At 58.6% G+C, this 24,067-nt stretch overlaps 2 protein-coding genes across 2 annotated transcripts; one reads left to right on the top strand and one right to left on the bottom strand.

Moving 5' to 3' along the window:
- Positions 1-4,720: 4,720 nt before the first annotated feature.
- On the bottom strand, positions 4,721-16,821 carry Rrp1 (ribosomal RNA processing 1). Its single transcript, XM_042687337.1, has 13 exons — positions 16,655-16,821; positions 15,578-15,660; positions 14,549-14,606; positions 12,894-12,979; positions 11,994-12,055; positions 10,596-10,725; positions 10,448-10,512; positions 10,128-10,351; positions 7,799-7,878; positions 7,047-7,144; positions 6,824-6,843; positions 5,919-6,038; positions 4,721-5,313 (listed from the first exon to the last, which is right to left on the bottom strand). The coding sequence occupies exons 1-13, from the start codon at positions 16,785-16,787 to the stop codon at positions 5,087-5,089; spliced, it is 1,386 nt and encodes a 461-aa protein (XP_042543271.1). The 5' UTR covers positions 16,788-16,821; the 3' UTR covers positions 4,721-5,086.
- A 3,439-nt stretch (positions 16,822-20,260) lies between these two features.
- Cstb (cystatin B) lies at positions 20,261-23,292 on the top strand. The gene is made up of 3 exons (XM_042687291.1): positions 20,261-20,408; positions 22,654-22,755; positions 22,994-23,292. The coding sequence occupies exons 1-3, from the start codon at positions 20,340-20,342 to the stop codon at positions 23,120-23,122; spliced, it is 300 nt and encodes a 99-aa protein (XP_042543225.1). The 5' UTR covers positions 20,261-20,339; the 3' UTR covers positions 23,123-23,292.
- Positions 23,293-24,067: the final 775 nt, after the last annotated feature.

The following is a 24,067-nucleotide window of genomic DNA, read 5'->3' as shown; positions in this document are numbered from 1 at the left end:
GCACACACACACACGCACATGCACGCTCACACACACACGCGTGCACGCACACATGCATGCACACACATGTGTGCGCGCGTATACACACGCGCGCGCGCACGCACACACCCACACACACGCACACATGCACACACACCCACAGGCACACGCACACACACATGTGCGCATACATGCACACACAATGCGCGCACACACGCACATACACATGCACATGCACACACGCGCACATGCACACACACACGCACATACACGCACGCACACATGCACACGCGCGTGCACACACACACTTCCGCCAGAACTCCACCGCGGGACACAGAAGCCCCCCTGCCTACACACACACACATGCGTGCACGCACACATGCACACATGTGTGCACACATGCATGTGTGCGCACACGCACACACCACACACGTACGCACACACACACACACGGTAGCGCTGAGGAGAGAGGCGGCAGCCACCTTCCCACCGCGGCCCACCCGTGACCTCCACCTGCTCTGCAGTCAGGCCATGCCAGGGGCACCAGCCAGGGGCCTGGACTTTGGTCTGGGGTGCACAGCTGCTCCTCAGTGGGTGAGCCTGGGGCTGCGGCTCAGGAGGGAGACCCCATGAGCAGTTTGGCAGAGCTCACCTACACCCCTGGAGGCGGTAAACTCCCTCTGTCCCTGGACCCTGGGTCTTGAAGATCCTGGCACATCTAGCACATTAGGGCAGGCTTGGCCGCAACCGTGGCTATGGTGATAAAGCAGGCCCCCGCCTGTGCTGGGCTGCTGGGAAGGCGGCGATGTGGGGCTGCCGGCCCCTCTCAAACCACCAGCACGCAGACCAACGTGGCCAGGCAGCGGGCGTGCCGCTCCACCCCGTCTTCTCTCCCAGGGAGGAGATCGCGGCCTGGGCAGAGCAGAGCAGAGTGAGGCAGCACAGCTGGTGCGTGTGCCGCGCGAGGGCACGGGGGTGGGGGGGGGTCCCCGTGGTTTCCCTGGAAACGACAGGCCGCAATGCAGAGGGCAGAAGGCTGGGGGGAGGGGGCAGAGGGCCCGGCTGCCCCACCCCACCACGCAGGCCAGGGCCCCACTTGTCCCTCCCCAAGGGCTCCTGGCACACAGCTCTCCACAGCTGACTGGCAGTGTGAGAGGTCTGGATCCTGGATGAATGCAGGGGCCAGGCCCCATTCCCCTCCCATAGGGGCCCTCAGACTGGGACAGTCGGTGGGGGTGGCGTCCCTGCTGGGGGGGAGGCAGGCCAGGAATCAGAGCAGGTAGAGAGTCCCAGCCCAGGAAGGGAAGCCACAGACAAGAGGGCCACAGAGACCAGGGATGGAGAGGGAGGCGAGAAGCCAGGGCGGGCACAGCACTGGGGAGGGGCCTTGGCTCCAGGAGACCCACAGAAGAGTTTATGGGAACCACGCCAGCATCTGAGTGCCAGGAACAGCGTAGGCACCCTCCGTGGGCACACGAACTCGGACCACAGAAACAGACAGACCCTAAGTCACAGTGACTACGCATTTTGTGTCCACCTGCGTAGGCCGTGGCACCAGGTTCTGGCAAACCCCAGTGGTTTCTGGAAGACACTTAGAGCCGAGGTGCACGTCAGTACACCCTTAGCCAAGTGTGGCAAGAGACTGTCAGAGAAAGAACAGGAGTCCCTGAAGATAGGCAGTGTGAGCAAGAGATGGCGCCAGGCAAGGCGCAAGCTTCAAGGAAGCATGCCTGCCGCAAGGGTGTTGGCTCGAGGCCGCCTACACACCCGGCTGCACCTTCACCGCCTCCAGCTTCACCCTTACTGTCCGCTTCTTGGCTGTACATCCGTTGCCGCCTTTATTCTCATTCTGGCTATTCTTGTACTGACCCGCAAACAGGGCACTCCTTTCAGTCCAGAGAAGGCTTCTCTGAATAATAAAGACCAGGACTGAAGATTAGATGTGGACAATGCCCCAATCAATCTATCACCTGATGTGACGCTGCCTCCAGAAGCTCCTGCGATTTCACAAGCCGCTTTGCGGCTCACTCATAGTAAATATAGAAATTTGAAATTTCCAGATACGTTACAACAGGCAGCATTAATGAATTAAACCACCAGAAGGAGTTATCCCAGAAGCACAGAGTTCTAGAAAAAGGGACCCCTAATAATAAAAGGAAAAGAAAGATTCCAACAGTTACGACTAAGTTTGGTCCAGCTTACGTTATAGGGAATTGGTGGTTTCCCATAAGATATAAAGTTAGTGACATCACATTTCCTGAGCCGACCGATGAACCTTTGCCTTATACAGGCGTTTATAAACATGGAAATAGATAGATTAATGTAAAAGAAAAAAAGACAGCCGGGCGCTGGTGGCTCACGCCTGTAATCCTAGCTACTCAGGAGGCTGAGATCTGAGGATCACGGTTCAAAGCCAGCCCAGGCAGGAGAGACCATGAGACTCCTATCTCCAATAAACCACCAGAAAACCAGAAGTGGCGCTGTAGCTCAAGTGGTAGAGTGCTCGCCTTGAGCTGAAGAGCTGAGGGACAGGCGCCCAGGCCCAGAGTTCAAGCCTCACGACCAACAAAAAAAAAAAAAAAAGACTATCTTGGTACTCATTAGATTTTATGTAAAGATTAGGTAGATCTAGACCATTGTGGTGTTTGTTATCAAAACAACAACAAGATAGTTTAAAATAACAATTAGAAATTCATGTGAAAAAATCTTGGGATCAAAATCATAGGAAACGGAGAATGCCTGGCTCAACCTGAAAGTGGTTTTTAGGATGGTTTCAAAGGGACTTGAAAACTTATGGAAAAAATAGAGTACAATATAAGTACAGCCCTGTCTTGTGTTTGTTAATTATTAAACATAAAAGGCTGAATAGATGATGCATTGTATTAAACAATGTGCTAGACTTGTCTCGCACCACTTAGCTCAAACAGTTGGTGGGATAGTCATCATTTCCATGTAACCCATTAATGCTTTGCTTTTCTTAAAAATTATGTGCTTAAAGAATCTATGTCGCAATCACACGGTGTATAAAAATGTTAACTCTCCTCAGTGAAGATGCACTCACTCCGATGCAACTTTTGAGTCTGTGTCTGTCACTTCGCCGACTCCTTGCCCCCATCCCGAGGTCCCGTCCCGCCGGTCCCGGTGCCCCGGCCCAGCTGCTCCGTCGCAGTGGAGCACTCACAGCTGTGGCCCTGCCTACTGCTGGCCTGCGGGTCACAGCTGGACAGCTGTGTCCAGGGCAGCCGCTGTCAGGGAGTTCTTTAGTGAAACTGTTCCAAGCAATTCCACCCCTGGAAAACGAATGTCCATACTCAGACTCCTGAGAGCCTCCAGCGGACACAGCTTACCCTGTGTCTGGACGGGCAGTGAGGAAACGCCACCGTGCCGCGGAGGCGGCCAGGGATGAGGCTTTACCACGCCGGGCGGAGCCACATCCTGGATGACACTGTGACCGCCACCAGCAGAGCGGGAGCTGCGGGAGGGACAGACGAGAGGCTGCGGGCGGCTTCTGGGGTAAAATGTCCCAGAGTGGACCGTGGCGGCGGCTGCGCACTCCTGAAAATGTCCGGGACGCTCAAGCACTGGCCACTGAAGGCCGCCAGTGAGCCAGTCGGGGGGAGGGGGGGTGCGCCCACCTCGCCCGCGTGCCCACGGGCTGGCTGGTCCCGCTCTTCAGGCGGCTGTCGGTCACCAGGCTGCCCAAAGCCGCGAGCAATGGTGACCAGTGAGCCACAGTCCACCAGCCCAACAGAGGGGACAGGCCACGTGTCTCCCAGGCACCACAGCTGCTGGAGAGGTTCTGTACAGAGAAGACACGTGCATGGCACAGCCGGGACAGTCAGCAGAGGCACCAAGGGCCTGGCACTCCAGTCATGGCGCCAAGCCTCGAACCGCGCTTCTCGGCGCAGCCTCCTGAGCAGCTAGAGTTACAGGTGTGAGCACCGGCGCCCGGCAACCTGTCATCTGTCTGCACCCAGTGGCAGGGGTGGCGGGCATGCACTGCCTTGGCCACCTGCTTTTCTCCACTCCTGCGGCTTGAACTCGGCCTGAGCGCTGTCCCTGAGCTTCTGCCGCTCGAGGCTGGCGCTCCACCACCTGAGCAGCAGCGCCACTTCCTGCCTTTATCGTGTACGTGGGACTGAGGAATCGAACCCAGGGCTTCACGCAAAGCACCGTACCACTGAGCCACCTTCCCACCCCACCTCCTCACTTTCTGACACAGGTCACTGTCCCAGTGTGAGTGCCCCAAGAGCGGCCGTCCGGGGTGGGCAGGGGGCAGCCCCCGCAGGACCGGGGCAGGCCGCACTCACGGCACTTTGCTTCGGCAGGTAGGGTGGACCAGAGTTCTTACAAGTTGCACTGGGTCATCTGTAACCTCGGGACATGGCACGACCCTCCTCCCCTTGGCCTCTGGTCTATACCCAGGGGAGACGAGGGGATAGCAGCAGGGCGCAGGGACCCAGCCCCACCGACTGGAGTGACAGCAGAGCCCACCTCGTGCTCTGGTGCCCACCGGACCCCCAACCTCAGCCACGGCCCCAAGAGAACAGATCAGCAGCAGCTACACCCTCCAGCAACAAGCCCGGGAACCCTCCACCTCAGATCCCCAGCCGGCCCACGGAGGGACCAGGCCAGGCCGGCCCGAAGGCGCACACTCCACTCCCACAAAGCCAGACACAGCATAGGCTCTGCTCCGGAGACGCCCGCCGCCTCATGCACACTCCACAAACAGCAGAAGCAATGCTGCTCTTGTAAGGCGTTTATTTTGTGGGGAGCTCAAGGTGGGTGATCTCCATGTAGGCCGTTCTTTCTGTGTGAGACAGGGTCTATGTGGTCCAGGCTGACCTTGAACTCATGATCCTTCTGTCTCATGTAGCTGGGATTACAGGCGTGCATCACCACACCCACTGTGGGTAGAATTCGACCTCAGGACTGTCAATTTCTGATCGAACAGTCATCACACACAGGCCTTAGCTCAAAGAAGGAAAACTCTCAAAGCTAGCAGAGAGCGCAGGAGCGTGCCCAGGTACTCTGCCTTTATTCAACCCAATGCAGATGAGCCGTGCAGCCCGGCTCCAGCTTGTCCAGGACTGGCCTGGTGGCCTGGTCACTCCTTGCCTTCCAGTGTCCGCTTCCTCTTCCTCTCTGGCTGCTGCACTCCGGCTTTCTTCGCCCTGGCACCTAGCAGCTGCTGAGGCTTCTTCCTCCTTTTCCCGTGAGCCCCTCTCTGGCGGCCAGTCTCTGCCTGCTCTGCAGGCCTGCTCCTCTTTCTGCTCCTCTTCCTCTTGGTCTCCATGCCTGGGTCAGGACTCAGAGCCTCCTCCTCTCCTTCCCCTGGTGAAGCAGCCCAGCTGTGAGCGCACGCCAGCCCCCAGACAGCCACAGCAGTGGGCAAGGGTGCTCACGCCAGTGTGAACAACGTGGACAGTGCTGTGCCCCCAAGCCCAGGCCCCAGGGAGGACTGAGACTCCAGAAAGAGGACAGACGGGGGGGGGGGGGGGGGGGGGGGGGCGTGGAACCAGTGTGGTCCAGGGAGTTGCTGAGGTGACTGGCCAGAGCCCAGGCGCTGACTCCCAGGCCCCCAAAGGGACCCAGCAGCTCTCCACAGGGCAGGTGGGGGGGGGGGGGCATGTAGCATGCACGGGTTGCAGGTTGCAAGGAAGGCTTTCCGACCCGGCCAGGGGCACCAACCCCCACACCCCCACCACCTGGGCAGAACACACCCCAAGCCCGGCCGTGGCGTCACACACCGGCCACGCTCCTGTGGCCTCCACGCAGAGGGCGGGACACCGCCAGGCAGAGCACAGGCCCCTGCAGGGCAGTTCCAGCGGGTGGCAGCCTTCAACCCATGAGTGGTGCCCAGCACAGCGGGCACCCAGGCTGGTGCCCACCAGGGGGACAGCGAGGCAGCTTCTGCCTCCTCATGCCTCCAGGCCTACCTCCCTCCGGGGGTGATATGGGCAAACTCTTCTTCTTCTTCTTCTTCTGCTTTCCCTTGCGCCTCCCTTCTAGTAGCTTCTTGTAGGCTCTCTCCGGGACGTCGTCCTCAGGGAAGCTGCCTGGGAAGGCAAGGTGGGCTGGGCGCATGTGCACAGGGCTGCAGCACTGCATAGGGTGACCCAGGCCAGAACCAACCCGTCCAGTACCCATCCTTCACACCCTCGCCACCCCAAGGCCAATTCCTGGAGCTATATAAGGCCAAGGTCTGCAACGGCCTGGGCTGGGTATGAGGAGATGTGGGCAGGAATGAGGCCACACCCTGGCAGGGCCCTGTGCCCTGAGAAGCCAGGCCAAGCGCTTGTGCGACCACCTGCACCCACAGATGCTGATGGTTGCCTTGTGTGATTGTGGCTAAGAATTCCAGGCTTCTCTGTCATGCTGGCTTTGAACAGGCCTCCTCAGATCTCAGCCTGCCGAGTAGCTACGCTTACAGGCGTGCGCGACTGGCAGCCGGCATCATACATGTATTTTAGGCATCAGGACAGGTGAGCTGGGGGGTGGGAACAGTTCCCCAGGCCAGTGCGTAACAGACAAGGTGTCACCCATGGCATCTGCAGCTGCTGCATAAACGCCCTTCGGCTTGGCTGCAAAACCTGCCAAAACCTCCAGGGAGCTCGTGCAGGTCAAGTAAGTATACACCACACCGGAGCCTCGACACCTTCCCTCCCCACCCCCAGGCCTGTGATGGATTCATGCCTGTGACACCTCTGTGCAAATGGAGAAGTGGTGGCATCCCTCAGCCCCACCCTGCTCCCCCAGAGACCATTCACACCATGATAGGACGTGCATTCGCACGTGCGCGCGCGCACACACACCCACACGCAGTGTCCAACCCGATCCTCACCTCCAGCCAGCTCCTGAAACCTGTAAGAGAGGACAGGCGCTGTGAGCAGACGCGGAGCCCCGGCTCTGCGGGGGACAGAGCTGCGGGGCCAGCGAGGGGCCTGCAAACACCCCTGCAGGGGCAGGCAGCCTCCGCTCCCGCCCACCCCGCCGCGGCCACTGGAGGACGGCGCCCAGAGAGCGTGCCAAGCACAGGCAGCCGGCCTGCACCGGCTTCAACTCACTTCCGGATCACTTTGTAGAGCCGCTTCCTGTTCTGGGAAGGGATGCTCTCCTGACTGGCCAGCTCGAACAGTCTGTTAGCAACTGCCTCGTAGTCAAACTGTTTCAGAGAGACGTGGGATGGGATGGGATGGGATGGGGGGGGGGGGCGCGGGGCGCAAGGTCAGCCGCCTCCCCAGACCATGACCATGCAGGCCTCTCAGGTGGGAAGGTACTGGGACCAGCACTGGCTTCTCTGCTCAACCATGATGCCATGTGCTGTCCCAACTCTTCTGGACAAATGGCACTGCAGCCGGGACGCGCCACGCTGCTGCAGGGCGGCGCAGCGCAGCCCAGCCCAGCCCAGAGGCTCGGCACCTACGGCCTTAGCCCGTCTAACCTGTGCCAGAAATGGCAGCGCCAGCGCAGTCACGGGGACATTTAAAGCCCCATAACACCCCGACAGGGAGGGGGAAGGTAACCCAATGCCACCGTTTCAGCCAAGGGACCAAACCTTCCTCGACGGGCGTGACAATTCCCACCTGCCGCGTCACATACTGGCCACTCAACACGGCCACCTCACTGAAGCCCAGCATGCCCACGAGGGGCCAAATGCCAGGGGAGGAGGCACCAGACGCCACAGGAAGCACAGGATGCCACGAGGTGAAGTCGGGCCTGGCTTCTGTGCACCTCAACACCTGGCTCCCGTGGACAAAGAGACGCAGGGATCCCTCCCTCCCGCCCCCCCCCCCCCCCCCCCCGTCCCTTGGCCTACCTGAAGTACGGGGCCGGTGTTCTCCCCGTCCTCTCCCGTCTGCCCCTTGCCCACCTCAGGGTCAGTCCTACGGGTGGAGCCTAGAACAAGAGACCAAGAACCCAGAGCTGCATTGTGTGTGCGACTCCAGAGCCAGCCCTGGGCGCCCAAGGCCCCGTGCGCCTCGCGTGTCGGGGAGCGTGGCGAGACGGCCCAGGATGTCTTGGGAGGCGCCTGTGCCATCGGAGGCCTTCACGAAGACAGCAGAGGTGGGGTCCGAAAGTCCAGCCTCAGGTAGACCCTTTTGGCACCAGACCCAACAGTGAACAGAGGACCGGAGTCAAGGCTCCAGACACAGCCACAGCGGTGGGCACGGCCCTGTACAGCCATTTAGAAGCAGTGCGTGCGGCTGAGCCAGGCAAGACCGCAGCCTGGGCAGAGCGGCCATCAGACACAGCTTCCATCCCAGAGGGGCGGGGCAGGAAGGAGGGCCAGGGAAGTGACTTACGGAAGGCAGCAAGGCAGAAGGCTGTGGTACAGCACTCGCCTTGCACGCGCAAAGCCCTGGGGTCCAGGCCCAGGCCCAGGCCCCAAAAGCAGAAATATGTACGTTAGGTGTCCAAAGAATGACAGGGAGACAGAGACCCAGGGGCAAGGTACCCAGGCAGCTGGGCACGCGAGCAGCCGTGCCAGCACACGTGTGGGAGCTGCGAGTGGCGAGCACGCACAGCGGGAATGAGACAGGCTCAGGGGAGCAGAGGAGATGTGCGCTGTCAAGTACTGTGGGCCAGGCACCGGCGGCTCACCCCTGTAATCCCAGCTACTCAAGAGGCTGAGATCTAGAGGCTCACGGTTTGAAGCCAGCCTGGGCAGAAAAGTCCTCAAAATTATATCTCCACTTAACCAGCCAACATGCTAGACTGGAGGTGTGGCTAAGTGGCAGAGCATAGCCACAAGCACGAAAGCAGAGCGAGATCTCAAGCCCGGCATTCAAGCTTCAATACCAGACACACAGGCGTACACACACACACACACACACAGCTTCATTACCAGTACACACAGGCGTACACACACACACACACAGCTTCAATACCAGTACACACAGGTGTATACACACATACACACACACACACACAGCTTCATTACCAGTACACACAGGCGTACACACACACACACACAGCTTCATTACCAGTACACACAGGCGTACACACACACACACACACACACACACAGCTTCATTACCAGTACACACAGGCGTACACACACACACACACACACACACACACACACAGCTTCATTACCAGTACACACAGGCGGACGGACACACACACACACACACACACAGCTTCATTACCAGTACACACAGGTGTACACACAGGCGTACACACACACACACAGAGCTTCATTACCAGTACACACAGGCGTACACACACACACACACAGCTTCATTACCAGCACACACAGGCGGACGGACACACACACACACACACACACACACACAGCTTCATTACCAGTACACACAGGTGTACACACACACACACACACACACACACACACAGCTTCATTACCAGTACACACAGGCGGACGGACACACACACACACACACACACAGCTTCATTACCAGTACACACAGGTGTACACACACACACACACACACAGCTTCATTACCAGTACACACAGGTGTACACACACACACACACACACAGCTTCATTACCAGTACACACAGGTGTACACACAGGCGTACACACACACACACACAGAGCTTCATTACCAGTACACACAGGCGCGCGCACACACACACACACACACAGCTTCATTACCAGTACACACAGGCACACACACACACACACACACACAGCTTCATTACCAGTACACACAGGCGTACACACACACACAGCTTCATTACTAGTACACACAGGCAGGCACACACACACACGCACACACGCACGCAGCTTCATTACCAGTACACACAGGCATACACACACACACACACACAGCTTCATTACCAGAACACACAGGCACACACAGGTACACACAGGCACACACACACACACACAGCTTCATTACTAGTACACACAGGCAGGCACACACACACACACACACACACACGCAGCTTCATTACCAGTACACACAGGCATACACACACACACACACAGCTTCATTACCAGAACACGCAGGCGCACACACACACACACACACACACACACACGCACGCAGTCTTCCCCTTCTGTGCCGCAGTGGACTGTGGGTGAAAGAGCCACAGGACCGGGAGGCAGTGAGACCCACCATCGGGAGCTCCGGGGCTGGCCGGACCGGTCCTGGAGGCGGTATGTGTGCTGGGGTCCTCACCTGCAGACAGGTTCCCAGATGGCGCGTCCTGTCCATGCTCAGCCTCGGCACCATCATCATCATCATCGTCGTCATCATCATCATCATCGTCGTCGTCGCCAGCTGAGCCCTCATCCTCTCTGTTCTGCGCATCCAACTCGCTCATCAGGTCTTCGATGGCCAGCGGGGCCTGCTCCACGATCGCCTCCAAGATGCCCCGGGTGATGTTATGCAAGACCAGGGAACTGAGGGCAGGCAGCGCACACGGCCCGTCGCGCGGGGCTCAGCTCCCCGGGCAGCACCACCCCACCACGCCCCACAGCCCCGGCGGCCCCACTCACTCCTGCGTGCAGGCGGCAATCCTGCAGAAGGGGTCGATGAGCTGCAGGTTCTGGTCCGCGGTGAGCTGAGGGGAAGGACACAGGGGAGGTGGGCGGGGCCAGTCCTGGGCACAAGCACGGGGCCCGCCGGCCGCGGTCGGCACCTCACCTCTGCAGCGCCCACTTTGCTCAGCTCCTCCAGGAAGATCTCAAGGAAGTGGCTCTTCACCCCATTGGGGGCCTCGCTGTCCGGGTGCAGGATTTCGGTGGTCAGCAGATCGAGCAGCTGCTCAACCAGTCTGAGGAAGAGAGAGGGCAAGTACAGCAGCAGGCGTGGGGGGACACAGGTCCCCGGGGCCCAGGCCCGGTGAGAACACACCGCCCCTTCCACACTGCAGGTGAACCCCGCGGATCGTCCTTGCAGCACAAAGTCCCGTAGCCACAGGCTTATGAGGCCACACTGCACCCTGCGCAATCACACAGTTTGCCCGTCCCTTGGAGAAAGGTCCACCCCCTGCAAGTGGTCCTCGCTGTCCCTGGGGGCGAGTACCGCCTGGGCAGACGTGTTGGGTGAGGACAGTGTCCAGCAGGGTTGATGCCACAGGCCACCTGACATGTCCCAGGACCACTGCACGGAGCACTGGCTCCACTCCATGCAGGCAGTAGAGGTACGCCACTGCTCTTCTGGGCACCCAGGGCTAGGTCAGAGCCCAGAGAGCACTAGATAGGAAGCAATCCAGGTGCACCCCAAACTAGAGTGCTGACAGTGCAAACTCCCACCTGGGACTGGGAAGGGCTTTTCCTAAAGCCCCTCAACAGCATCTACAACAGAAAACACCAAGGTGAAAAAAAAAAAAGAAAAAAAGAAAACACCGAGGTGCTATCAGCCTCAGAAAGAAAGAACAGAGGCCAAATCTGGTGCAAAACCAAGAGACAGATGCACAAAGGCCAGCAGGAGGCACCCCAGGGGGAGGGAAGAGACAAAGGGTCTTCCCAAGACTCTCACGGCAGCTACTCAGGAGGCTGAGTTCTAATGGGTCACGGTTCAAAGCCAGCCCAGGCAGAAAAGTCCATTAAACTCTTATCTCCAATAAACCATAGAAAACCAGAAGTGGTGCTGTAGCTCAAGTGGTAGAGTAACTCGCCTTGAGCTGAAGAGCGCAGGCACAGCGCTCAGACCCAGAGTTCAAGCCCCACGACCGACCAAAACAACAACAAAAAAAGCATTCACTGCCCTGCACTGGTGCTCACAGCTACACCTTAGCTATTCAGAAGGCTGAGATCTAAGGATAACAGTTTGAAGCCAGCCTGGGGCAGAAAAGTCCACGAGACTCTCATTTCCAATTAACCAGCAAAAAGCTGAAAATGGAAGTACACCTCACATGGTAGAACACCAGCCTTCAGTAGAAAAACCCAAGTGAGAGCAAAAAGCCCTGAGTTCAAGCCCCAGTGCCGACACAAAAAGAAACAAACGCTTTCACTTCCAGTATCTTTAGAGGTACAACATCTCCCTACAAGAGAAAGGGTGTGCTTCTGCGCTGCCTGAGCCCCTCGCTGGGTGACTCACCGCTCTTCCCATCCTCCACTCTTCACAGCCTTGAAGGACTCATTCAGGACCATCCGCATGAGCTTGGGCACAGAAGGACTCAGTTAGCAGAAGCACAGCACAGCCCACCAAAGCCTTTGGGAGGGAAGGGGAGGGGAGGGGAGGGAAGTGGAATAGAGGGGGGGAAGGGAGGGGAGGGGAGGGAAGGGGAGGGGAGGGAAGTAGAGTGGAGAGAAGGGGAAGGAAGTGAAGTGGAGGGGAGGGGTTTTCCTTCCTCCACAGATAAACACCACGTGTCCACTGTACGTCAGATCACAGGAAAAAGGGACAACGAGGAACAACGAGGACATGCAGCCTGGCAGCCTGTGTAGGAGCTCGTGCGCAGCCGGAGCCCCTCTCCTGGGCACCCTGTGGGCCTGCAGTGTGCCCCGTCATGTTCCTCAGAGGGTCAACCCAGAACTAGGCCGAGTGGCTGGACTGGGCTACAGAGGGACAGGGACAGGCTTTGCAGACCAACAGCTTTTGCTGGACCCCAGCATTCACCCAGCTATGCCATCTCAGCATGGGGACTTTGCTCAGGACCACGTCTTGCAGAATGACACGCATGAAGGTGGCACCTGGCTGGGCCCACCTCGTGTCCCCCTGACACTCCACAGCCTGTGCCTCTCACACCATGCAGGCCTTACTCTGAGAGTGAGTGTACCCGTGCACCCACCCTGGCCACCCAGGCCTGGTCTGGGGAGGCACCTTGTGCCCTGGTGCTGCTGGCCACAGCCCCTCAGGCATCGTCCCCAAGGTTCACTGCCAACTCCACCAGGAGGCGCTGTCAACTCCACTTATGCACTTTGGGGATGACCCCTGCTGGGCTTGGACAGGGTCAATCCCAGACCACTGAGCTCAGGGCTGGGTGTACACCCTCACCATGTAGAACTTGTCCAGGCGCAGTCTGTCGATGCCAGCCCACTCTCGGTTCATGGTCTGCCAAAAGGCCTGTAAGAACAGGTGCCCTAGAAAGAGAGCCCAGTTAACACCATAGTGGGCGGGTGGTGGGGGGAGATGGGCGTGGTGCTACGGTGCAGTTGCCGATGGGATGGGGGCAACCTTCCCCAGGAAGTCCCAACTTCTCTGGCCTTTCCCAGCTTGTGCACTGCGCTAAGACATGAGGCTAGCAATGGGGCTGGGGCTGGGGATTAACGGCACAGCACTCCCCCTAGCACGCACAAGGCTCTGGGTTCAACCTCTAGTACTTCAAGTAAAAAATCAGTAACCAAAGTCTTGCTTTAGGCATTGCAGAGAGAACACAGCATAGCTCGGCAAAACTGCCACGGTGTTTTCCCAAAAAAGGCTCAGCGGAGCTAGGCACCTGTCATCCTAGCTGCTCAGAAGGTTGAGATCTGAGGATCCCACTTCAATGCCAGCCTGAGTAGTAAAATCCATGAGACTCTTTTTTTTTTTTTGGGTCTGGTCGTGGGGCTTGAACTCTGGGCCTGGGCGCTGTCCCTCAGCTCTTCAGTTCAAGGCTAGCGCTCTACCACTTGAGCCACAGTGCCACTTCCGGCTTTTTTCTTTTTGCTTATGTGGTGCTGAGGAATCGAACCCAGGGCCTCATGTATGCAAGGCAAGCGCTCTACCACTGAGCCACCTTCCCAGCCCCACCATGAGACTCTTATCTCCAATTAATCACCAGAAATCTGGAAGTGGCGCTGTGGCTCAAGTGGTAGAACGCTCGCCTTGAGCTGAAGAGCTCAGGAGCAGTGCCCAGGCCCAGAGTTCAGGACCACTGACAAAAAAAAAGGCACAGAGGGAACAATATGGACAGCAAGAGAAGTGGGAACGGGGCCGTCTGGCCCGGCGGGCTGGGCTGAGGGCCTCGGCTGCAGCAGGACTGGCAGGAGGGGTCATGGAGGCAGCACGACTGATTGCTCCTACCCCAGATACAGAATCAACAATCAGACAAAGACCACAGGGGCCTGTGCAAGGCCCCAGTTTCTATCCCTCACATCTCAAACACCCAAAAAGAGAGACTAAGACAGATTCTCACAAACTGTGTGTTCACCACTGTCTTGCTGACTACAATGCAAAGAGAAGCCACAACCACAGGCACTGCCCACAGCACGGGCCCTACTGTCCCACATCAGGGCTGCCCTCAGCCCAAGATGCGGACACCCAGGCTGCAGCCCCACAGCTGGGCTTCACTGGACCAGCGTATGGACATCAGGACATTTAAAGGCTGCCAGAGGAGTCCAATGAGTGGGCAAGGTGAGAACTACTCATCTTGGTCAGAAAGAAACGAAGGAGTTATGCCCAATACTCACGGCTACCAGGTCCAAAATGCAGTCTAATTCTACACTACCACACTAGCTTTTCCTTTGCACTGTAGAATGCAGGACCCCGCCTGTCATTCCAAAGCTGAATCTACATATAAGCGAGCACAGGCAGAGCACTGGGAGCACATTCTACCCAGGATGTGCAACTCCAGGTCTTGGAACATAAAGGTCTGTGTTGTGTACCTTTGAGCCTAGGAGACTCTGGCCACTCACAAAGGAGCTTGCTTAATTTCAGCTGTGTGTACTCACGTGCCTCAGTGGTCTGAAATGCATGAATGAGCTGGGCAATGGTCTTTCCCAGTTCTTCCTGTGCAAGAAAGAACAAAAACTCCCTCAGATCCTGAAGCACGTTGCACACAGTGGGTCAACACACCACTGTTCATTCACTCAGCAAAGAGAACTGGCCTCTCAGGGCTCGGCCTAAGGGACCAGTTTTCTGCTTCTCCACTGAAGCCAGGACAATGACCACCCCATAAACAACAGCAGTCACCACCATCCCGGGTCACTCAGGCTGTGTCCTGTCCCAGGAGCTGTGGGATAGCAGGGGCATGGGAGAAAGGGAAGCCATGGGACACAGCCACCTTGCCATCAGGAAGCAAGGCCAACCACATCCAGGTGTGCATGCCTCCTGATATCAAGCATCACTGGAAACATTTGCTACGAGGAAGGCTCCAGAACCTCCTCTTGAGACAGTTGTTTAGCAGGCCTAGAATATGGCCTCTCTTTGTATATAAGCTCCCCAGGAGCCTTTTATTCTGTCCCTTGAATTCTATTATTTCAAGACTGTTTTCTCCGGGTTCTATAATCTCCATGCCTGTAACCCTTGCTACTCAGGTGGCTGAGATCTGAAGACCACAGTCTGGAGCCTGTCCAGGCAGCTAAATCCATGAAACTCTATGTCCAGTTAACCAGCAGAAAGCCAGAAGAAAAGGTACGGCTCATGTAGTAGAGCGCCAGCCTTATGCAGAAAAAGCCAAACAAGAGAGGGATCCTGAGTTCAAGTCCCAGTAACAGCATGCACACAGGCAGGCACGCACACACAACTGGATTTCAACCAAATCAGGACACACATGAAACCCATCTGACCTGCAGGGCCTACTGCCAGTGTCACCATGGTAACAAGCCATGCTAGTCCTCGGCCAGTGCCACCAAAGGCCAGGACCCTGGCAGCTGCCAGAACCGGCAGGTTCTGCTGCGCGGCCCTCTCCAGCACCTCTGGCCCTGCTATGTGGTCAGCCATGTGCTCGAGCCCTCCAGCCACTCTTCCCCGATGCTCACCTGCAAGAGCGGCTTGTCCTGCATCCACATGCAGTAGAACAGCCCCTTCCATATCTTCAGCAACTCGTCGTGTGTGAAGCCACCTGCAGGGTAACAGCGACGTGAGACTAGCGGACTCCTGAGCGTGACCGGGGGACTCTGGACCTGGCAGGGCGCGGGGGACACTGCGACCCGCAGGCCTGCAGTTCTTCCCCATGCCTTCACACCGCCGGCAATAGGCAGAGCCCAGGCGGGGTGAGTGAGCAGGGCAGCGAAGGCGGTGGTAACTGGCCCATCAGCTAGGCTAGCAAAGGAGGGAGTAGCCGAGATCCCTGCTGAGCTGTTCCCAGGGGCTTGGACCCGACTGCGTGCGGCGAGAACGTGCAGAACCGAGGGCGCAATGAGCACGGGGCACGGAGCCCGTTCTCGGCCCGCGTGGGGCTCGGGCGAATTCGAGAGCTAGCGCCAAGTTACCAACGGCGGTGAGGGCTGCTGGGGGCCAGGGCGGACTGCGGGGGTGCGGGCTGAGGGGCGGGAGGAGGGCAGCACGCGCGCGCGCGCGGCGGAGGGAGGCAGGCGTGCGTGCGTGCGTGCGTGCGCGGGGGAGGGAGGCGTGCGCGCGCCCGGGGGGAGGGAGGCGTGCGTGCGCGCGGGAGGGAGGCGTGCGTGCGCGCGCGGCGGAGGGAGGCGTGCGTGCGCGCGCGGCGGAGGGAGGCGTGCGGGCAGGGCGGAGGGAGGCGCGCGCGGGCGGCGGAGGGAGGCGTGCGTGTGCGCGCGGCGGAGGGAGGCGTGCGCGCGCGCGGCGGAGGGAGGCGCGCGCGCGCGGGGGAGGGAGGCGTGCGCGCGCGCGGCGGAGGGAGGCGTGCGTGTGCGCGCGGCGGAGGGAGGCGTGCGCGCGCAGGGCGGAGGGAGGCGCGCGCGGGGCGGAGGGAGGCGCGCGCGGGGCGGAGGGAGGCGCGCGCGCGCGCGGCGGAGGGAGGCGTGCGCGCGCAGGGCGGAGGGAGGCGTGCGCGCGCGGCGGAGGGAGGCGTGCGCGCGCGGGCCGCCGGGCAGTAGGACCCGCCCGCCGGCCCGGCTCCGGCTCCGGCCTCGGCCTACCTGCGGCCCGCTGGGTCCGGGCGACGATGTACTTCCGAAGCTTGCGCACCGCGCGGTCCCGGGTCACCTGCTCGTTCCCCGCCAGGCGCTGCGCCAGCTGGATCTCGGGCGGGAGCTGCACTCGCGACACCATGGCGTCGGCGCGGGGCCAACGGGAGCCGACGCTCCGGCGCGCCGGTGACGTCACGCGCGCGGCGTCACAGGCCCGCGACGCCGCCGGCGTGCGCGCCACCGCCCCCCGCGGGGAGGCGCGCGGCTGAGGCCGCCTCGGGGCGCCGCCGCCCGCCCGAAGCCGCCGCCCGCCCGCCGCGGCCCTCGTCTAGCCGCCAGGAATGGCCTTGCTCCTCGGAGCGGAGAGGCCGCGGCCCGGCCTGCACACCTCCTTACGGACGGCGGCCTCGCTGCGCCTGAGAGCGGAGGATCGCGGTTCAAAGCCAGCCCGGGCAGGAAACGCCGTGAGACTCCTCACCGAACCACCAGAAAACCGGAAGTGGCGCCGTGGCTCAAGTGGTGGAGCGCTCGCCCGGAGCTGAAGCGCTGGGGGACGGCGCCAGGCCCGGAGTTCCGGCCCCGCGGCCGATGGGAGCGGCGGGGAGAGGGAGGGGAGAGATGCGCGACCCACGCACAGAGCGCGGGCAGACGGAGCTCCGCGCCGCGTGCCCCGCCGTGAGAGTCGCTGGGGGACGTAGCGAGGAGAGGCGAGACGGTGAGGCACGGAGCTCGGGCGGCGTGGGCCTGTTGAGGACGGCCCCGGGCTTGCTGAGCTGCCAGAAGTGCCCACAGGCTCTTTGTTACTGGACCCCGCTGGCCTCCGGCCGGGGCAGGCGACGGGAGACGGAGGACAGATTCGTGGGTGGAAGATGGGTGACCGTGGCTTGTGGCCAAATGAGCAAATCTGATCCTAATCAGCTTGTCAGGAGAGGCTTTTCAATTCAGGAATTGTCAGTTCTGGAAATCTTAAGGCTCATTATTAGTCATAACACAATTTTCCAGTTTTCATTTCTGCATATCAGAAGCAGATGAGGGGGAAATAGAAAAGTAGCTGCTGTTAACTCGTGTAGTTTTTAAATTTTTATTTTTGTTATTATAAAGGTGATGTTCAGACAAGTTATGTAAGTCAAGATAACGTTTGTTGGTTTTTTGTTTTTTTTTTTGGTCGGTCATGGGGCTTGAACTCTGGGACTGAGCGCTGTACCTCAGCTCAAGGCCAGCGCTCTACCACTTGGGCCACAGCATCACTTCTGGTTTTCTGGTGGTTTATTGGAGATCAGAGTCTCACGGCATTTCCTGAGCGGGCTGGCTTTGAACCATGATCCTCAAATCTCAGCCTCCTGAGTAGCTAGATCGACAGGCGTGAGGCACCGGTGCCGGGTTAATGAGTAATTTCTTTGTGGACAACGTCACCCCTTCCCTTGCTTTCTCCCAGCTTTTCTCTCCCATCCCAACCTACAAGTTGTATAGTTTATTTTCAACGTAGTGTCTAGTGAGTTACGGGATAGTGAGTCATTGGGATGTTTTCATCCACGTATACAATGTATTCCAACCAATCTCTATCATGTTCCCTATTCTACTTTCACTTTCTTTTTTGGGTCCGGTCATGGGGCCTGAACTCTGGGCCTGGGCGCTGTCCCTCAGCTCTTCAGCTCAAGGCCAGTGCTCTACCACTTGAGCCACAGCGCCACTTCCGGCTTTTTTCTTTTTGCTTATGTGGTGCTGAGGAATCAAACCCAGGGCCTCAGGCATGCAAGGCAAGCGCTCTACCACTGAACCACCTTCCCAGCCCCTCTTTCACTTTCTAAATCTTTTTTTTTTTTTTTTTTTTTCTGGTCCTGGGGTTTGAACTATAGGCCTGGGTGCAGTACCTGAGCTTCTTTTGCTCAAAGCAAGTGTTCTACCACAGCACCACTCCTGGCTTTTTGAGTAGTTTCTTGGAGATAAGAGTCTTTCCTTCCCAGGCTGGCTTGGAACCGTGATCCTTAGATCTCAGCTTCCTATGTAGCCAGGGTCACAGGTCTAAGCCACCAGCACCTAGCTCCTAAAACAATTTCAATAGGTATAAGGCATTTTCACACATGAAAACACTTCAGCTGCCGGGCGCCGGTGGCTCACGTCTGTCATCCTAGCTACTCAGGAGGCTGAGATCTGAGGATCTCGGTTCAAAGCCAGCCCGGGCAGGGTATCTCGAATTAACCACCAGAAAACCAGAAGTGGTGCTGTGGCTCAAGAGGTAGAGTGCTCGCCTTGAGCTGAAGAACGCAGGAATAGTCCAGAGTTCAAGCCCCACAACCAACCAAAAGAAAAAGAAAACAAAAAGGGGAACACCTCAGCCATGTTCATCCAGCAGTTTTTTGTGCCACACTGGGGCAGTTGATTTCTGGGTACACCTGCTATACAAGATCCTGACTCAGGCTGTGTGGCCATATCTTCTAACGCCCTGGGTGGAAAGTCCCTGGAAGTCAGGTTGCTGCTTGTTGGAGCTGTAGGAGGGGAACACCTGTGGAGGCAGACAAAGGCCACCTCAGTAAGAATGGGCAAGGCTGTTTACTGCGGGCTAGCTGTGGGCAAAAGCTGAGACGGGCAGGGGAGGGGAAGCTGCCTGCCAGCTCTCGTCCCGGGCCAAGACTTCAAAAGTAAAACGGCCAGGCTGCCAACGGCAGGGCGCGTGCCTAGCATGCATGAAGCCCAGGTTGGATTCCTCAGTACCACATACACAGAAAAGGCTGGAAATGGAGCTGGGGCTCAAGTGGTAGAGTGCTGGCCTTGAGCGAAAGGCAGCCTGGGGACAGCGCCCAGGCCCTGAGTTCAAGCCCCGAGACTGGCAAAAATAAATAAATGGTCAATTCAAGGATCTTTTTTTTTTTTTTTTTTTGGTTGGTCAGTCGTGGGGCTTGAACTCTGGGCCTGGGCGCTGTCCCTCGGCCCTTCAGCTCAAGGTGAGCTCCACCACTTGAGCCACAGCACCACTTCCGGTTTTCTGGTGGTTTATTGGAGATCGGAGTCTTCACGGTCTCTCCTGCCTGAGCTGGCTTTGAACCGCGATCCTCAGATCTCAGCCTCCTGAGTAGCTGGGCTAACAGGCGTGAGCCACCGGTGCCCGGCTCCAAGTTACCTTAAGGAAAATGAATGCCCGGACAGATGTGTGTCAGAATGACCATCACGGAGTTTCGAAGCAGCTTCCCTGCCCAGCGTCCACCCACAGCCGCTGGAAACCAGCAGGGGTCGGAGGCGGGGGGGGGGGGGGGGGGGGGGGGGGGGGGGGAGGCAAGCTACAGGCGCTCACGGGTAAGAGGACAGCAGGCCGGCCCCGGCCCCCGGCCCCCCGCGCCCGCTGCTAACCGTGGTCGGCTGTGGATGCGGAGTACGCCTGCGCGGGACCGTGGGTCATGCTCCCCGAAAGCCACGTCTGCTGGGCCGTGCGGGGCTCGCCGAGCGAGGGAGGCCCGCCCTGGGCCCGGGCACACCGAGGGCCGCCGCCCCAGCGGGGAGCCGCCCCAGCGGGGAGCCGCCCGGGGCCGGATGCGCGGGCGGGCCACGCCCCTTCCGGGGCGGCCGCAGACGGCCCGCCCCCACGGAAGCCCCGCCCCGGGGCGCGGCCGGCAGGGGTCTTGTGGCACCGCGTCCCCGCGCCCCTGTCACGGGTTCTGCTCCGCCCGGGTCTGAGTCCGCGCCGCCGCCCGCCGCCGCCATGATGATGTGCGGAGCGCCCTCCGCCACCCGGCCGGCCACCGCCGAGACCCAGAAGCTCGCCGACCAGGTGAGCGAGGCCGGGGCGGACGCTCGCCCTGCGCTCCCGGCCCGCGCCGGCCGGGAAGCCGCTCCGCCCGGCGCCTCCGCCGGGGTCGGTGGGGCCCCGGCTCCGCACGCGGGGCTCCCGTGGCCCGGCTGCGCCAAGGGCCCGGGAGACGGGGTGGGGGAGGGAGAGGACGGACGGACGGACGGTCGGTCTCAGGCAGAGGTATCGCGGGAGTCCTCTGCTGTGCTTACTCTACAAATCCCCTCCAAACGCAAGCCTGAACCCCAGCACCTGGGAATCTGACGCGGGAGATCCAGAAACCCAGGGCAGCCGAGCTACAGGAGAGACCTTGTCTCTAGATGAGTAAGAAGGCCGGGCAGGTGGCTCACGCCTGTCAGCCTAGCTACGCAGGAGGCTGAGATCTGAGGATCGCGGTTCAAAGCCAGCCCGGGCAGGAAAGTTCGCGAGACTCTTATCTCCAATAAACCGCTAGAAAACTGGAAGTGGCGCTGTGGCTCAAGTGGTGGAGCTCGCCTTGAGCTGAAGAGCTGAGGGACAGCGCCCAGGCCCAGAGTTCAAGCCCCACGACAAAAAAAAATCAAGATGAGTAAGAAAGATAGGACAGGCTGGGTGTGTGGCAGCGTGGAGGAACGTCTGCTTTCACAGAGTTAAAAACAAATAACTGAAAAGACAAAACCAGGCCAGACTGCAGAACCAGGTTCTGCCTCAGTTTCCCCATTTGCAACACAGTGTCCTTACAGGTTGGATAAGTGGAAGGGGCTAGCAAGAGTTCCCAGAGTCAGCATACCACACTCCCTGTGATACTGTTGATTAACAAGGTTGAGATTCTCAGGCTGGGAAGGTGGCTTAGTGGTAGAGCGCTTGTCTAGCATGCATGAAGCCCTGGGTTCCATTCCTCAGTACTACACAGAAAAAGCCAGAAGTGGCACTGTGGCTCAAGTGGTAGAGTGCTAGCTTTGAGCAAAAGAGGCTCAGGGACAGTGCCCACACCCTGAGTTCAAGCCACATCACTGGCAAAAAATAAAATTAAATGTAAAAAACGAAAGCCAGGCCCACCAGTGGCCTATAGCAGCTACTCAGGAGGCTGAGACCTGAGGATCTTGAAGTTGATCATCTCCTCAAAGACAAAGATTCTAGAAAACAGAACTGGGTCAAAAATAAGTTTACTGTTTGATTCAGAGTGAGTCAGCCTCTCTGTTGTAAAGAAGCCACCCCTCCCACCCCTACACATCCTGCCCACAAAGATCAACCTGCACACTGTGTCATTGGAGGTAAGAGTCTCACAGACTTTCCTACCTAGGCTGGCTTTGAACCAAGATCCTTAGATCGCAGCCTCATGAATAACTAGGATTATCGGTGTGGGCCACCAGCACCCAGCTTGAGATGCAGCTTTGAAAGGTGAAAGCTAAGAGTGTAGGTCAGTGGTAGAGCATGTGCTTTGAATGTACAAGGGTTTGGATTCAATCCCTGACACAAAAAACCTAAGCTGGACACCAATAGCTCACATCTATACCCTCCCTACTTAGGAGGCTGAGATTTGAGGATCATGGTTCAAAGCCAGCCTCAGCAGCAAAGTCTATGAAACTCTCCAATAAACTCCCAAAAAAGCTAGAGGTGGAACAGTAGCTCAAGTGGTAGAGCATTAGCCTTAAGCAAGAAAAGCTCAGGAACAGCACCTGAGCCCTGAGTTCAAACTGGCACCACACATTCACACAAAAGATGAGTTAAAAATGATACTCAGTGGGCTGGGAAAGTGGCTTAGTAGTAGAGTGCTTGCCTAGCATGCATGAAGCCCTGGGTTCAATTCCTCAGTACCACATTCATAGAAAAGGCCGGAAGTGGCGCTGTGGCTCAAAAAGTGGTACACAGTTCCAAATAAACTGCATGGTAAGTGAAAAAACACCAGTTGTACAGTGATAGTGTAAGAGAAAGGGTGAAGAACTAGTGGCACTAAACTTGGGTAGAACAGACATCTGTGGCTCACGCCTGTAATCATAGCTACTGAGGATGTGGAGATTGAGGATCGCTGTTGGAAGCCAGCCAGGGCAAGAAAGACCGTGAGACTATCCCCAGTTAACCACCAAAAAGCCAAAGTGGAGCAGTAGCTCAAGTGGCAGTGCCAGCCTTGAGAGCAAAGCGCAGGGCCAGCGCCTGTGGAGGTGGAACTGGGAGGGGCCTGTTTGTCCTCCGTTGCTGTCGCTGCGGGGACACTGAGTCCCAGTCCTTGTCCTTCCACGCCCCCCAGGTGAAACAAGAGCTGGAAGAGAAAGAAAACCGCAAGTTCTCCGTTTTCAAAGCTCTGTCTTTCAAAAGCCAGGTGGTGTCAGGGACGAACTACTTCATCAAGGTGGGTCTGGGGTTCTGGCCTGCCCTGGAGTGTGGTGCTCCAGGCCTGGTGCCCATAGGCACTGTCCTTACAGGAGGAGCTGGGCGTTGCTGGGCCCCGCTGGGCCCGGGGTGGGTGAGCTGCGCTGCACAGCGCACCGGCTTCCCGGGCAGGAGTGCCGTTACAGCTGAGCAGAGGTCTGTGGCAGCGGCCTCAGCCCTCCCAGGACTGAGACTCCTCTGCACCTGTCTCCCACCAGGTTGACGTGGGGGGTGAAGAATTTGTGCACTTGAAGGTGTTCCAGAGCCTGCCTCATGAAAACAAGCCCCCAGCCTTGTCTGCCTACCAGAGCAACAAGAGCCAGCAGGATGAGCTGGCCTATTTCTAGTGCCACCACGCCAGGGGACCAGAAGGAAGTGTCAGGGTTGACCTCTGGGGTGCGGGCACCTGGCTGAGCAGCGTCTCTTACTTCTGTCCTGTCCTCAATTTCACTATTGATTTTCTTTCTCACAGTTAACGATCGTTATTTTCAAAGTCAAATATATTTTTTAAAGTCAATACTGCCTTTTCTTGGGGGGAGTGGAGTAGGAGTCTGCACAGGGCTTGAACTCAGGGTCTGGGTGCTGTCTCTGAGCTTTTCTGCTCAAAGCTAGAGCTCCACCACTAAGCCACAGGTCTACTTCCAGCTTTTTGGTGGTTAGTTGGATACTTTCCTTCCTGGGCTGGTTCTGAACCACCATTCTCAGGTCTCGCCGCTCCAGTAGCTTGGATTACAGGCGTGAGCCACCAGTGCCCAGCCTGTCTTCTTTATCTTGGAATTTCTTTTTGCCTTCATCTGAAGTCGGGGTGGCCCCTGGCACCGCCCAAGGCCTGCCAGCGGCCTCTGCTGCCTGGGAAGGAGGAGGCCGTCCCTGGCAGGAGCAAGTGCCAGTCAGGGGCTGCCCAGGCTCCTCAGGCTGGCACCGCCGGGCGGCGGGCCCAGGCCCCCAGCCCGGCCTCACCCTCCCCACCACGCACCACCTCCCGCACTGTGTGTCCATTCCCACTCTGGCCACTCGAGGTGGCCCAGAGAGCTAAGGGTGTCCTCATGGCTGGGGGAGAACCGGGCGAGGCCACCACAGCCTCCGGCACTGTCTACCCGCCCTCTGGGAGGGCTGCTGCAGGGCAGGCTGGGGGGCTGGGGAGGCTGGGTTCTCCACAGCTGGTCACCGGTAGAACCAGATGCACTTGGTGCAAGAGAAAACTGCAGGCCTGGTCCTGTCCCGGCCGCCCCTGGCTGGGCATAGCTCAGGACACCATCTCTCCTGCCCGGGCTCCCTCCCTTCCCGTAGCT

This window comes from Dipodomys spectabilis, unplaced genomic scaffold (assembly GCF_019054845.1).
Source record: "Dipodomys spectabilis isolate Male_0828 unplaced genomic scaffold, ASM1905484v1 ptg000107l, whole genome shotgun sequence".
Classification (NCBI taxonomy): domain Eukaryota; kingdom Metazoa; phylum Chordata; class Mammalia; order Rodentia; family Heteromyidae; genus Dipodomys; species Dipodomys spectabilis.
The sequence above is the reverse complement of the archived record's forward strand: the minus strand, read 5'-3'. Positions and strand labels throughout refer to the sequence as shown.

Coding starts and splice junctions, on each gene's coding strand:
- Rrp1 (XM_042687337.1), bottom strand. CDS start 16,787: ATGGTGTCGCGAGTGCAGCTCCCGCCCGAGATCCAGCTGGCGCAGCGC. Junction 12,980..14,548: donor ATTTCAGACCACTGAGGCAC/GTGAGTACACAC, acceptor CTCTCTTTCTAG/GGCACCTGTTCTTACAGGCC. Junction 10,513..10,595: donor GCAAAGTGGGCGCTGCAGAG/GTGAGGTGCCGA, acceptor CCTTCCCCTCAG/CTCACCGCGGACCAGAACCT.
- Cstb (XM_042687291.1), top strand. CDS start 20,340: ATGATGATGTGCGGAGCGCCCTCCGCCACCCGGCCGGCCACCGCCGAG. Junction 20,409..22,653: donor CCCAGAAGCTCGCCGACCAG/GTGAGCGAGGCC, acceptor CACGCCCCCCAG/GTGAAACAAGAGCTGGAAGA. Junction 22,756..22,993: donor GGACGAACTACTTCATCAAG/GTGGGTCTGGGG, acceptor GTCTCCCACCAG/GTTGACGTGGGGGGTGAAGA.